We start from the raw sequence: 13,556 nt of genomic DNA on the forward strand, positions 1-13,556 counted from the left end.
TAAGGCACGGTTGCAAAGGAACCGGCATAAAGGAGAATAAGAACGAGAAATCAGGGGCATGGGGCTGCTAAAGAAACTATGAACAGCCTTTCAAGCCGAGTTGTTTGTGAAAGATGCTGTAGCAAGAGTGAGGTGAATTGCTACAGTAACAGAAGTTGAGCAGTCCCCCCAGGGCTGCCTCTTTTCCTAGCCCCCTCAATCCTTTGCTCTTTAAGACAGCTAGGACTGCAGGAAGCGGGGTGTTTCGGGAATGTCTGAAAAAGCGACAACCAAAAACACAGAGCACCCTGCCAGAAGCCCAAGGGCCTGGCTGATTTGTGTAGGGACATGGGGATTTTCAGTGGACCAGGTACACTCAGGAGAAGGGCTCCATTCTGTTTGGGAAGGCGGCGTGGGGAAAGCTAGCCCCATATCTGCTTTCGTTTGCAAAGGACTGAAATCACCAGCTACGCGTTGAATATCGCACCCACACTTACATATCCGGAAGCATCTTTGGAATGATTTCCACTGTAAACCTGGCTGAGTCCCGGGAGATCTCTGCAGGAACTGTCTCCATGGACATAAAATGGATGTAAAAATTCAGAGTCTTCAGACCATTTCTGTCCAGCTTCTCATTGTCACTACATTCTTCGGTCAGCCCATGGGCTACCCAAGTGTATGTAGCTGGATCAACCACGAAGCTGCCACCTGCCGTGCTCTCGTTGGACAAGCTGAGTTTCTGGAGGCCGTGGCTAAGACATGCCTCGTCATTACGGCATCCACTGAGCGTCAGACCTTCTAGCCGGATGCACATGTAACAGTGGTTGAAGTCTACATCAATGGCACACTCCTCTAGGAAGCTTTTGGTTAAGGAGAAAGTCCCCTGCAGCTGCCCTTCGCTGTTCCTTTGCTTGTCCCAGGTTATTTTGACATCCTGCAGGACAATGGAGTCGTTTTCTGCCACAGCGCACGAAGCAGATTCCATGGCATTGAGCGGCTTCCACACCCTGCTATAGTCCAGTGGATTCTTGTACTTGTCCTTTGACGCTTGCGTGGCGTAATTCGAGAAGCAGTTGATGGGCTTTTCCGTGTGCTCTAAACAGACGTCGAAACCCGGAGTCACGCTCCACAACTGCACAGAAGGCACCAGAAATCCCCGCTGAACCACCGTGGTGAGCTGCAGTTGCACAGCATCCCCGGCGCTCAGCTCTAGAAACAGCCCCACATAGTGCGAGCAGTCGCTTCTCTCTATTCTCCCCACCTGCCTCTGGCCCATGGCCTGGCCGCGCCAAAGCAGAGCAATCACACTCTCAAACTCTTCCTTTCTGATGGCCGCCAGCAAGTCTTGCCACACCTGAGCGCTGAAGAGGGTGATGTGGCGGTCCCAAAGTGGTGAGGACTGCGGGGTGTGCTCCTTTGAGCTCACCACGGAGTACATTCGCCGCCTCCACGTCAGCCTCATGCTGTTCCGCTCTTGGTTAAACGAGGGCTGTTCCACTAACTGCAGAGCCCGGTAGTTGATTAGTTGGGGATCTGGAAGACTCTCCGTGTTCAGTGGGAACAAGGCTTTAAAGAACCTATCAACTCCCTCAACGCTCACAACGAACGCGATCTTCTGCAGGACTTGGCACCTCAGCCGGGTGGCCATCTGCAGGGAATGGGCCCTCTTTTCGTAGGTTACTGCCCGCAAGTTCTTTCTGTTGAAGTCATGGCAGAGAAATTCAATGTCCTCCGAGGAGTACAGTACTGGCTTCTTGCAGAGCACGGAATGAAGGTGCCGCTGGACCACGATGTCCAAGTATCGGCGGATGGGGGAGGAGGCCCAGGTGTAAGAGTCGACGTGCAAGGAGTAATGTCCCGCCTTAGACTGAGCGGTCGAGTTGGAGCGACTGAAATAGGAACGGCTCAGCAGCCTCCTGAACTCCAGGACGATGGGGGCGAGCTTCGGGTGAATGTCATCGGTAGCAATGAGGTCAAGCATCTTGTGGACATCACGAGCGTCCACAGCTGACTCGAGGTGCTCCCACAGTGGGGTCAGGAGGCTGAACTCACCCCATCCAGCAGGGGCTGGGCCAGCAGGCAGAGCTCCCAGGTGGTGCGAGAGGTGGATGGACAAAGGAATGATGTGGCTGTATTTGTTCTTCATCTGAGCCACTTGCTGAGGGTTGGGCTCCATTTGACACCGAAGAGGAGTGACGTTCTTGGTGTGGTCTTTGTTGGTTAGAAACTCGGCCACAAAGCTGTTGAACATGATCATGAACTCCTCTATCATCTGGTGGGATCCCCTGTTGCCTGGCGTACTTTCCTCATCCAGCCGGTCATAGTAACAGTCTTCCTGCAGCCTGAACTGTCGGTGGACTCTGGAGAAGTGATAAGCCACAGCTATACAGTCCTCAAGGGTGTCAAAGCGAAGGGCCTTCGCTTCCCCACTGTAGTGGTTCTTAATGATGCTTTCTGCCTCCTCGTAGGACAGCTGCCGGTCCGAGCGGATTGTGGACACAGCGAAGTTCCGTTTCATCATCCTGTCTGTCGTCTTTTCTACAGTGACAAACAGGGAGATCACGTGGCGATTCTTTTGTGGCAGGAGGCTGCAGAGGTCTTGGCTGATCCGAGGTGGGAACATGCAGAGCGGCTCCTTACCAGGGGCATAGTAAGTAGTGCCTCGTTTCTTCGCCTCCATATCCAAAGCACTGTCTTTGGGAACAAAGCCAGCCACGTCTGCGATGTGGATCCCAATCTCGTAACAACTGCCCTCATCTCGGACACTTATGGCATCATCCAAATCTTTAGAGCCTGGGGGGTCGACAGTGAAGGTCAGGTAGCCCCGGCAGTCCCTCAGATTCTCCTTGGGAGGGTTCGATTTGCTGGACGTAATTTTGGCCAGCTCCTTGGTCACCTCGCTTGGGTACTTTTTTGCCAGACCGTACTCCAAATCAAGGATCTTCAAGCCTTCTTCCAGAGTCAAAGCCATGGGCAGGATGTCTGTTACTATGCCCAGAGGGTAGTAAAAACCTTCCCGCCAGGAGATAATTTGGACACAGAAAAGCTGACTTCTTTTCATCTCCTGGCTTATCTTCTCACAGCTGACCACCTGGTACTTCCCCTTTATCAGTTTGCGGATGGGGACAACATTGGGTTTTTCTTTCAGCCCTGGGACAAATATTTTGGTGATGGTGCGGTCGATGGGGATCATCACGCGGGGGTCGAACTCGTCCATCGTGCAGACGAAAGTCCGCTCTCGCTCGGCCCGCATCAGCACGCCCACCACTCTCCCTTGGGGACGGAGGGCGCCACCCTCAGGGGCACTGGTCTGCAGCAGCTCCACGAGCACTTGGTCGCCAGTGAAAGCCATGCCACAGCGAACTCTGCCTTTGATCTGAACGTTGAGGGGAGGTGACTCATCGAAGGCGAAGGCAGATGCTTTGTCAAACCCCTCTTTGACCAGCTCACACCTCTTGTACATTTTGGGGTGCATGCGAAGATACTCCTGCATTGTGTGAGAGGAGAAGTTGACATATTCCAGCCGGCCGTTCTTGTGGGCCGAGGCCTCGGAGTTCACGTTCAGCAACCCTTCTTCGGAAACAGTCACCTGGACGTTCTTGCTCTCATCCAGGAGCTCCTGGAGAATGGGATCGTCGGGATTTGCGTTATCCAACTCGGAGGTCCAGGAATCCATGTCGCTGTCATCCTCCTCCTCACACAGCTGCTGCTGCTCAGTGCTTCCCTGGATCCAGCTCTGCTTGTCGGACACTGCCTGCTTAATCTGCTCCAGCGTCAGCGTTTCCGGAGTCACGCTGCCCTTCTCGATGCACTCCTGGAGGAAGCGCTTCCAGACCTTGCTGCACTGGCCATAGGAGCACAAGGCCACAGCATCTCCCACCACAATGACCTGTGACTGGGCCCTCGTCATGATGGTGTTCAGCACTCTCGCTTCGTTGAAGAACTCCATGTTGGGGGAGGCAGAGCTAAGCAGGCTTTCCTTGGTGTGAACTGTGCTGATGATGATGACCCGGAACTCCCTCCCTGCATGGAACAAGAGGAGAGAGAAGAAAAAGGTTACTGATGGGAACTGAATGAGGAGGACTCTCTCTGGGTGGAGCATGTGCCTTTGGAGCTGTCTGTGCCTACACAGCGCTGCATGTGGACCCCCAGGAGTGACCGGCTAAAAACACCCGCATGTGATCATTTCCCTAAGTGATAAGAGTGACCTGAGATTTAACTCAGTGAAACAGATTCCTTGGAATTGCAGGGGCTTCCCACCCGCGAGCCATGATACAGACCAACACCCAGGCACCACGTGAGGAGCCAGAGATGAAGCAAGAGCAAGAGCGAGGTGACTAATACAAGAGCAGTGTTTGTGGATTCCAAACCACTCTTCGATTTGACAGTGTTCTGCCCCTTGTTATCCGCTCCCCGTGAACACACATGGGAATGGGGTTTGTACACAGGGACATTTGGGAATGGGCTTTTCTTTCCAAAAATCCCAGTGGGAACCAGAGGTTTTGTGCAGGAAGAGAAGTATTCACCATTCACCTGTTTAAAAAAAAAGTTTTGATCATCCAGTCCGAGAGTAGAAACAATGCCGTCTGGCTCCAGGAACCATGAACACTAGGGATAACAAACAGCCAATCAATGAGTTCATAAACCAGCCAAAGGCTGAAAACGGTTTGTCAAGAAGGAGGGATGCGAAGATGGGAAACGCACACCAGGCATTCATTATTTCCACCACAAGATGTCTCTGCTGCGCCATAAAACCAGTGAAGAACTAGATCAATCTTCTTTGGCTTGAGAGGAAAAAAACAAACCAAAACCCTCTTTCTTCAGCTCCCATGGCAGAGTCACATTTCAGCAAGCAGCCTCACTGGGAAGTCATGTGTCAGTTATACTGTGTCAGTACCCAGAGGCCTTTGCATATGGATGCCCTGTTGGTTACAACATATCACCTTCTTTTACATCATTATTAGACTCTCCCTTGGTATCCTGGGAATCTTGAGTACAGACATGAATCACACCAAGATACCCAGTCTCTGGGGCTCTGGCAAGTATGGGCATCTCTGCTTGTATGGCTGCAGGCGGGATTATAAAAGGGATCAGCGCCTATGTCCAGGGTTTTCATGCTTCTCAGGAAATAAAGAGATACTCAGCCCATGAAATTGGTTGGGACTAGGGTACGGACATACTTCAGGAGCACGTTTTTCAGTTTAAAACCCTATTCATGTGTAAAAAATGACCGGGAACCATTTTAAACTGGACAGATCAGGCAGCGCTTTCTAGGCCAGCAGCAACATGGAAAGGGGCTAAAAGCGACTCACCAATTTCTTGCGGGGGGCGGAGGGGGCGGCGGCAAGGGAGTATGCATGCGCTCATTGTATTCTGTATAAAAATTTTAAAGTGACGAGTGATTCTGGGCACCCAATTTAGGTACCTTAAAGGGGCCCAGTTCTCAGAGTGTGGTGCTCAGCAAGTGGGGCACCCAACATCACACACCCACCCCCCCCACAACTAGAAGGCCCAGCCAGCAGTTGTGTGGTGGGTGCAGGATAAGAACCTAGATGGAACAGAACGGCATCGTACGCCTGTGTGGCTGCCCCACGTCCATATGGGCACATCAGCTGCACCTGCTCTCCCCTCTGCTCTTTACAGGCTTCTGAAGGTGCCAGAGGCATCTCTGCTAGTCATCCAGCATTCAGTCCATGTTGCCCCTTTACCCGTCCGCAGCGCCCAGCAGCATGGGAATATTCTCCCAGCTTCTCACTGGTGTGACCACGTGAGTTCTCACTAGCCTAGAGGGAGAGCCCAGAGTAGAATGGCTCCTTTTTCCTGCCACTAAGAATGGATTTCATTCCTGCCAAAGCAAAAACAGCCACTCAGCAAGATACAAACCTGGTAAGTTTTCAAAGTTTTCCACGGCCACCTCTCCCAGGTACTTCTTCCTCAGCTCCTGCCTTATTGCATTGACCTGGTGGGAAAGGGAGTCACAAAGTCACAAACCAGGGAGCAGCTCAACAGCTCCCCGCAACCTGCACCCAGCCCCCGATCTCCAGAGAGCAGGTATCATACGGCCACTAGGTGAGAAGAAGATTTGATGGGGTTCAAGCTTGTTTTAGTTTCACCATCACTGCCAAAGGGGCTCCCTATCAACACGCAATGCAAGAGCATCTTGTTTAACAATCCAAGGCTCACCAGCCACCGGGGAAGGCCAGGCAAGCCAAGCTTGGTGCATCCCGATAAGACCCTGCCCCTCAGCTCTGCAAGCTCTAACCCGGAGCCCAGGACACACTCAGACTCACTGGGGTGACCTGCAGCTGCGGGCAGGCAGTGGGAATCACATTTGAGAGACTTAAGGAACAAAATGGACTCCCGAGGCTCAGGGGAAGAATGACACCAAGGAGAAGGGCAGGAAAATTCTGGATTGCCAGTTGGGCTGAGAAGGACTTCAGCAGATTTGCTGTGCTAGACTCTCTGCCCCACCTAAAACCATCCCCTTATAAGTCACCTCTGCTCCACCCGTCCCTTCCACTCCCATGCGCTGTAAACACCCCCTTAGCAAAATGTACTGGACAAAAGTAAATTCACGCTTCTGGCATCCAGGGTTTGCAAGCAACAAGAGAGAGGGGTGTTTACAGAAAGTAAACCGAGTCCAGCGTTTGGCATTTACAAACAACAATGCGTCCCATGCCGCTCCAGTGCAGAATGACGGATCGACAACGCATCGGCTCACACTGGCACCGTCCTGCCTACCTGCATGCCATGGGAGACCACGCAGATTCTCTTCAGGTCCCGGGCTCCCCATTCATCTGGCCACTTCTGGTGCATCTCTTGCACTTTCTCGATCACCTGCATGATCTCGGAGACGTTGTACCAGGACGTCATGGCCATATCCCGCTCGGTGGAGCCCGGCACGTGGCAAAACATGAGCGGGTGGAGCTCAGGGTGGGGCGGGATGTTGCCGCTGGCACGAATAGTGTTGCCTTTGCTGACGTAGAAATGCTTGGAGACAAACTCGATGATGCCCGCAGTGGAGCGGTAGTTCTCGTTGAAGATGATCCTGCTTTTCAGAGCTACTTCATGTTTCTCCTTCTGGTAGTACTGGAAGAGGCGGTTCAGCAGGGTGTGGTCGGCAGACTGCTCACCTCCCAGGCAGAACAACTTAGGGGTCACTTGCATGTGGTCCCCAGCGAGGACGACTCGAGTCTCGTAAGTAGCGTATGAGAGCGGGATCAGAGCTTCGCATTCCAGCATCTGAGCCGCCTCATCTATCAAGATGTGGGTGAAGTATCCAGGGGGCACCCTCAGGTTCTTGGACAGCATGGATGTGGTGATGATAACGCGGTGCCTGTCGATCTCTGCTTGAGTGGGTTGCCTGAAGGTCCTCTGGTTTGGAGAAAGGCAGCAGTACAGCTGAGTGACAGGGTCGGTCATGCTGATGGAACGGTCTGTGTATTTGATCCTCAGAGGGACTGCACCAGGGTGCCCGTTTGTGACATACTCATGGAAGTACTCACGGATGTAGATGTCAGCCGCACTGGAAGCGAGAGAAAACAGGAGTGTGATGCTGGTAAACCAAGTGCCAGCTCTGGCCAAGGCCATAGGTGTGTGCTAAGAGCTGACAGACTTGTAGCTGGAAAGCAAACCAGCTCAGCCGTACGTTAGTTTTGTTCAAAATAGGTAATGGTCCTCTAAGAATGTATTTAGTGTTCAGACCCTATGAAATGCTTCTAAGTTGCTCCATGCATTAATCTCATTGGTAATGTCTGTATTCCATGCTATAAGGAAATATTACTTTGAAAATGTTTGCTCTGAACTTGTGAACCCAGGCATGGGAATTGTCCCCCCACCCATCCAGGAGGGCTCTCAAAAATTAAGTGGGCCATCATAAGACTTGTTAATTTCCCCATCCACCCATGGAGAAGCAGGTGCAGAAGGCCTCATCCCAGACATCTGAACGCGGGAAGGGGGAAATAAACATAGCTGACATGACGATTTTTCATCTCTGCTGTTCGAACTCTCAGAGGGCCAGAGACACTAAACCGAAGCAAGAGATCTCTCAGGGTTATTCCTGGGTCTGCCCTGAAAGACATTTCGAATGGACAGATCACTACAATTCTGTCACTCTTAGGAGCTGGATTCTAATTCATTTGTGTGTAGATGTTTGCTTGCTTTCACCTGTAAATAACTCATTTGTTTTTCCTAGTTAATAACCCTTCAGAATAATTCCAGGATTGGATACAGGTGTTGTCTTTGGTATAAGATCTAGGGGACCAATTGATCTGGGGTAAGTGACTGGTCTCTTGGGACTGGGAGTAACCTGAATATTTTGTGATTTTTGGTGTAAGTGACCATTTATCACCAAGTCCAGCTTGTCTGGGTGGAAAGATCGATGGGAGGCAGTCTGGGACTCCATGGCAAGACTGTTATAGTGATCCAGGAGTTCACACTTGTTACTGACTTGGTGAAGTCTAATTAAAAAACACACCACCAGTTTGGGGTATCTGCCCTGAGATAGGCATTCACGGTCCTGAGCCACTCCAGGCAGCATGGCAAGGGGATGTGAGTGGGAGTCTCAGACAAGCCCTTCATCCAAGATGCACTGGGGTAGTCTGTCCCATTGTTTATTCATTTGGGAACAGACAAGGAACACACTCATTCGCAGTTTCCAGAGCTCTGGCCCCTGATTTACAACCTGCAGGCGATACTCACGTATGTGCAGAAACTAGCGTATGGGGTACATGCTCAGTTATCCGTACTGTGCACACAATAAGCCTGTGCTCATGTTTTTCAAGAGTGCGATTTAAGGCCTAACCAGTGGCTGCACAGTGCCTAGAGCCTCACTTACTAAGGGACTTCTGAATACATACACTTGGGCCCTTAGTCACAACGCCACATGCCCAGGGATCACATGGGCACAAGGATGTGTAGGGTCCCAGGTATGAAAGCATGGCCCCAGGCATTCCTCATCCCACAGTCAACCTTCCTAGAATCCTGTCCTGGCGGAGTATGTGCAAACATCTCAGAGAGTAGAACAAGCCCCAGTGCAGCCAGAGGGCAGGACACAGGCTAAGATTGAAAGTCATCTCTTTTTATTATACCTTTCAAAAAAATATTAAAGAAATAATGGTCCCCATAGGAAAGGAAACGGACCCTCCTCTGTGCATTCCCTCCCGCATTGTCGCTTTCATTTTAACATCTCGGAACAATGAAGGCCAGTTCAGAGCCTACCACCTTTGCATGCATCTCGACTTTCCCTCCCCCAACTCTCCTCTTTATGGGACCTGCAGAATCAATATTGACACATACACGGAGCCTAGCAGCTTTAGGAAAGAGCCAGCATCTGAGGGCAAATACAAGAATGAAGTCACCTGGGCAAGGCCAAGAGGGGACATTAAGGGGCAGAAGCAAAGGAGTTTTCATTTCACCGGGCATGTAACAGTTACCCACAGTGTTGCCGGGGAAGAGGACCCAGAAGGGAATGACTGTAGCACACCATGAAACACATCTCTCTCCTCCCCATCTCTCTAGCTTAGAATCAAGGTCCCCATCAAGAATGTATCCTGATTTCCTTCCACCCACATCTTCCTGCCCCCATCTAGGCTCAGAATGCTTTTCTTTAAGAGAATAATGTTGTTGTATTTCCATAATGGACCAAATGTTTGGACTGTTGGCAAAACTCTTGGCATCGAAACACAATTTAGTTTCCTTAGGGAAACCCTCACATCCCCATCACGGGTGAATCTGGCGCAGCTGAGCACTCAGCCTTCAGTTTATGGCCTCCCAGCATCTTCCCTTGGAGAAGGGCCATGGCAAAGCCAGCAAGTTACCTGTTGGTGTGGGTGCAGATCAGCACTCGCGTGTTGGGCTGCTTGATGATTTCCCTGGTGGCCATGGCCAAGGTGAAGGTCTTCCCTGTGCCAAAAGGCCCATAGATCAGAAGAGGAGGGACCTGCCTGGAGCTGGTGGCCTGGCCAGTGATGAAGGAGATGGCCTGCATCTGCTTTTTGTTCCCGGTCAGCAGGAGTGTGGGGGAGTGAGGGATGGAACAGGCTGCAACGTCGGGCAGGATCAGCCGCTCGTCCAGCAGCTGGTCCACCGCATAGTGCCACAGCCGGAACTGCAGCCGGTCGATCTGGAACTGGATCTCCACCTTGCGGGAGGTGCCCTGCTGGAAGCCAAGCTCGGAGCAGCATCTCTTGGGGACGAGAAGCCAGAGGCTCCTCTCCGTGATGGCCTTGCTGTCCACCTTGACCTCGTACACCCGGTTGTCCGTGGGCGGGTCAGGTGCCAGGAAAGCGGTGCTCACAGACCGGCTCAGTAGGTACCCCTCATTGGTGTCCGGCGTTAGGGCACAAGGGGTCGGCACTTCAGCAAAGAGCTCACCAGGGAGGGCGCACTTCATCCCCACGGACAGGGTCTGCAGCATTGGGGTCAGGGAGATGGTGACCTGGAGGTTGAGCCTGAGACAGAGAAGGCACCAGAGCGAACAGTGATGACTGCACACGACAATTCATCGGCAATATTCCCCACTACGCGGAGGGACTGCCTGCATCACCGCAGCATGAGAATCCCCTCCCGATTGCCTACCTCTTCACCCCACCCTCTCCCCACAAGAGGGCCTGTGCCCTGGTCCTTGTATTCTGGTGACAGGACTCTTCTCTGTGCTCCCCTAGACCAACCAGAGATCACGCTGAGCAGCGTTTTCAAATTGAATGCCACTTGTTTCAAATTACAGCATGCAGACTTGCGGCACCTGGGGGAGCAGCTGCTTTGGAGATTCGGCCACGTGCACTTACTGAAAAGTGACACGTAAAGAATGGCAGTTTGGCAAACAGGTTGCCAATCCCCGAGAAACTCAACAGCACTAAACCCCTACGGGACACCTTCAAAACCAGGCTTAGAGAGCTGCCTGCCTATGTAACTCCTGCAGGCTGCTGGGAAGGAGAGCTACACCCTAGGCGCCCATCTACTCTACATCAAGCCGGTGCACCAAGGAGCACAGACGCACCAGGTGCACCCACTTCCTTCAGGGTCGGCTCCTCGTGGTGGGTCTAGTGGGGTGCACAGCACAGCTCCCTTTGTTTCTCCCCAAGTAGCAGCACTGAAAACCTCCACCCACGGCTGGCTAGTGCTCAGCACAAACCAGAGCCCAGGCGGTAGCCAAGATGTGGAATGCACAGCAGAGCATTAGGCAGCCATACCACCTGGTGCTCTCTGGAGGCTCAGGGCAGGAGATTTTGCCTTGCTGCTTGAGACGGGATGGGGGAGAGTAACCAACCATTGCACTCCAGAGAAAGGAAGGCCCCTGCAGAGGCCATTCCCTTCCCGCTCCCCTCCCACAGCTCGCTTTGCCTTCTCCCCATCACAGACAGACATTTCTCCTCCTTTAACCCCTCCACTTACCCCAGTGACCCCATCTCCTGACCTCCCTTGTGCCCACTCTCATCCCCTCTCTTATTCTTCTCCGTAACCTCTCACTCTCCGCTGGCTCCTTCCCCTCACAATGCAAACATGCTTGAGTCTCTCCCCTCTTAAAAAGCCCACCCTCGACCCCATTTCTCTCTCCAACTACTGCCCCATCTCCCTTTCATCTCGAGCTCATTGGACACACTGTCTACAACTGCTGGCTGGTGTTCCTCTCTCCCAGTTCCAGCCTAGACTCTCTGCAAGCCAGCTTCCGTCCCATGCCCTCCATGGAAACTGCTCTTTACAAAGTCTCTGCTGACCTCTTCCTAGCCAAATCTCAGAGCCAGCTCTCCATCCCCCTCCTCATCCTCCTTATCCTGTCAGCCTCCTTCAACACAGTCAGCCATGCTCTTCTTAAAATTCTGTCCTTCCTTGGCTTTCGGGACTTTTCCTCTCCTGGTTCTCCTCCTGTCTCTCCAATCATTCATCCACTGTGTCCTTCAGAAGACTCTACTCCTTATCTCAGGGTAATCTCATCTGCAAACCCAAATTCAACTGCCATCTCTACCAACCCACAGATCTACCTCTGTCCTCTGGACCTGTCTGATTCTGTCCATACTAAAGTCGCCATTGGTCTCTCTGACTTCTCCTTCTGGATGTCCAGTCATCAGCTCACGCTCAACAGGGCTAAAGCAGAGCTCTTCATCTTCCCCCCAACCTCCCTGTTCCTTCCTTTTCCAATCTGTTTGGGCAACACCACCATCCTGCCTGTCACTCAGGCCCGTAACCTGGGTATCAGCTTTCATTCAGACCTCTCTCTAGGTCCACATCCAGGTTACGTCTAAATCTTACAGACTCTCGCTGCAGAAAAGCTCTCAGATACAGGCCTTGCGATCCATCCACACGGCTAAAACTCTCCTCCTCCCACACTGCAACAACCTTTTCTCCGGCCTTGACAAATGCAGCCTGGCCCCACTCATATCCATTCAGAAAGCTGCTGCAAAGATCATTCTTCTTGCCTTGCTGATGTCCCCCCTCTCTTTACGTCCCTCCACGGACTCCCCGTTTCTCTATCGCAACGAATATACACCACTTTTGCCTTCCTTTCTAGGCCTTTCAGAGCCTACCCCCGCCCCATCATCTCTCACTCGCTGTCCTGATGCTGGCTCCCACCTGCGATCAGCCCATGACACCAGCCTCCAAGCACACACTTGTTAAATGTTCATGCAAGTGCCTTTGTGCTTTCTCCATTGCTGCCCCTCACCCTCGGGAGGTGCTCCCCATAAACAGCGGCAAAGACACCTCGTTATCCACCTTCAAACTCTCCTTTCTGTGCACCTGCCAAAAAACCCCTGTCAGCGGTTAGGCTGCCGGTGCGCGGAGACCAATGCCTGTCATGCTAACCAAAAGCGTCTCACTGTTTCCTAGTGCTTCCCACCATCTGTGGTCTCCTGGCTTGTGCTTCGATTGCAAGCTCTGTGGGGCAGGGACCGTCTTTGTTCTGTGTTTGTACGGCCCCTAGCACAATGGGTCCCAGTCCATTCCTGGGCTCCGAGATGCTACAGTAATACAAACAGGGTGGATAAAAATCAATGATTTAAAAAAGAATTAAAATAAAAAAAAAAAAAAACAAAACACGGATTTTTTTGATAAAAAGTTTTTTGAAGAACAAAACCTACCTAAAGATAGTTTTAATTAAGATACATTATAGCTCAAATGAGATCTCATCATGGAATAGGGATTATAAATTCAGATTCTGTAGTATGAGACAATATATTCGTGTAATGTTTAAGAAAAGTTTTGTAAATGAGTTCCAATAGTTCATGGATTAGGGACCCAATCTTATGGGGTTCCAGGGGCTTCCGTATAGATAATTTAGGTTGATCTTTCTAGCTACCCAGTGAGACTCAGTGCTCAGTTTAGAAGATGCCATCAGAGATGCTTAGTTTTACAGTTCTCAAATTGTGGATTTGTGTCTCCAGAGGTAACATGCTGGTTAACAGCAAAAAAGTTTGAAAGAAAGAAAGGTGAGAAATAGTTAAATAAAATAATTTAAATGCCTGTCTGGTGATGTTCTCCTCCTAATACAACCTGGCAAGAAAATTCTCCAAATATTAACGATTAACCCATTGAATTGGAGATATTTATGAAGTCACTGGAAGGTGAACTATCCGCTTTGG

The 13,556-nt window shown here is 51.4% G+C and overlaps 1 protein-coding gene across 1 annotated transcript in view; it reads right to left on the minus strand.

Annotated features, from left to right (window-relative positions):
• Positions 1–13,556, minus strand: part of HELZ2 (helicase with zinc finger 2) — a 53,412-nt gene that overhangs the window by 14,397 nt on the left and 25,459 nt on the right. Inside the window, exons 6-9 of the mRNA XM_077831902.1 lie at positions 9,798–10,430; positions 6,721–7,504; positions 5,863–5,938; positions 477–4,002 (exon numbers count right to left, since the gene is read on the minus strand). Coding sequence (XP_077688028.1) covers positions 477–4,002; positions 5,863–5,938; positions 6,721–7,504; positions 9,798–10,430 — 5,019 coding nt within the window. The remainder of the gene's footprint in view (positions 1–476; positions 4,003–5,862; positions 5,939–6,720; positions 7,505–9,797; positions 10,431–13,556) is intronic.

This window comes from Eretmochelys imbricata, chromosome 13 (assembly GCF_965152235.1).
Source record: "Eretmochelys imbricata isolate rEreImb1 chromosome 13, rEreImb1.hap1, whole genome shotgun sequence".
Classification (NCBI taxonomy): domain Eukaryota; kingdom Metazoa; phylum Chordata; order Testudines; family Cheloniidae; genus Eretmochelys; species Eretmochelys imbricata.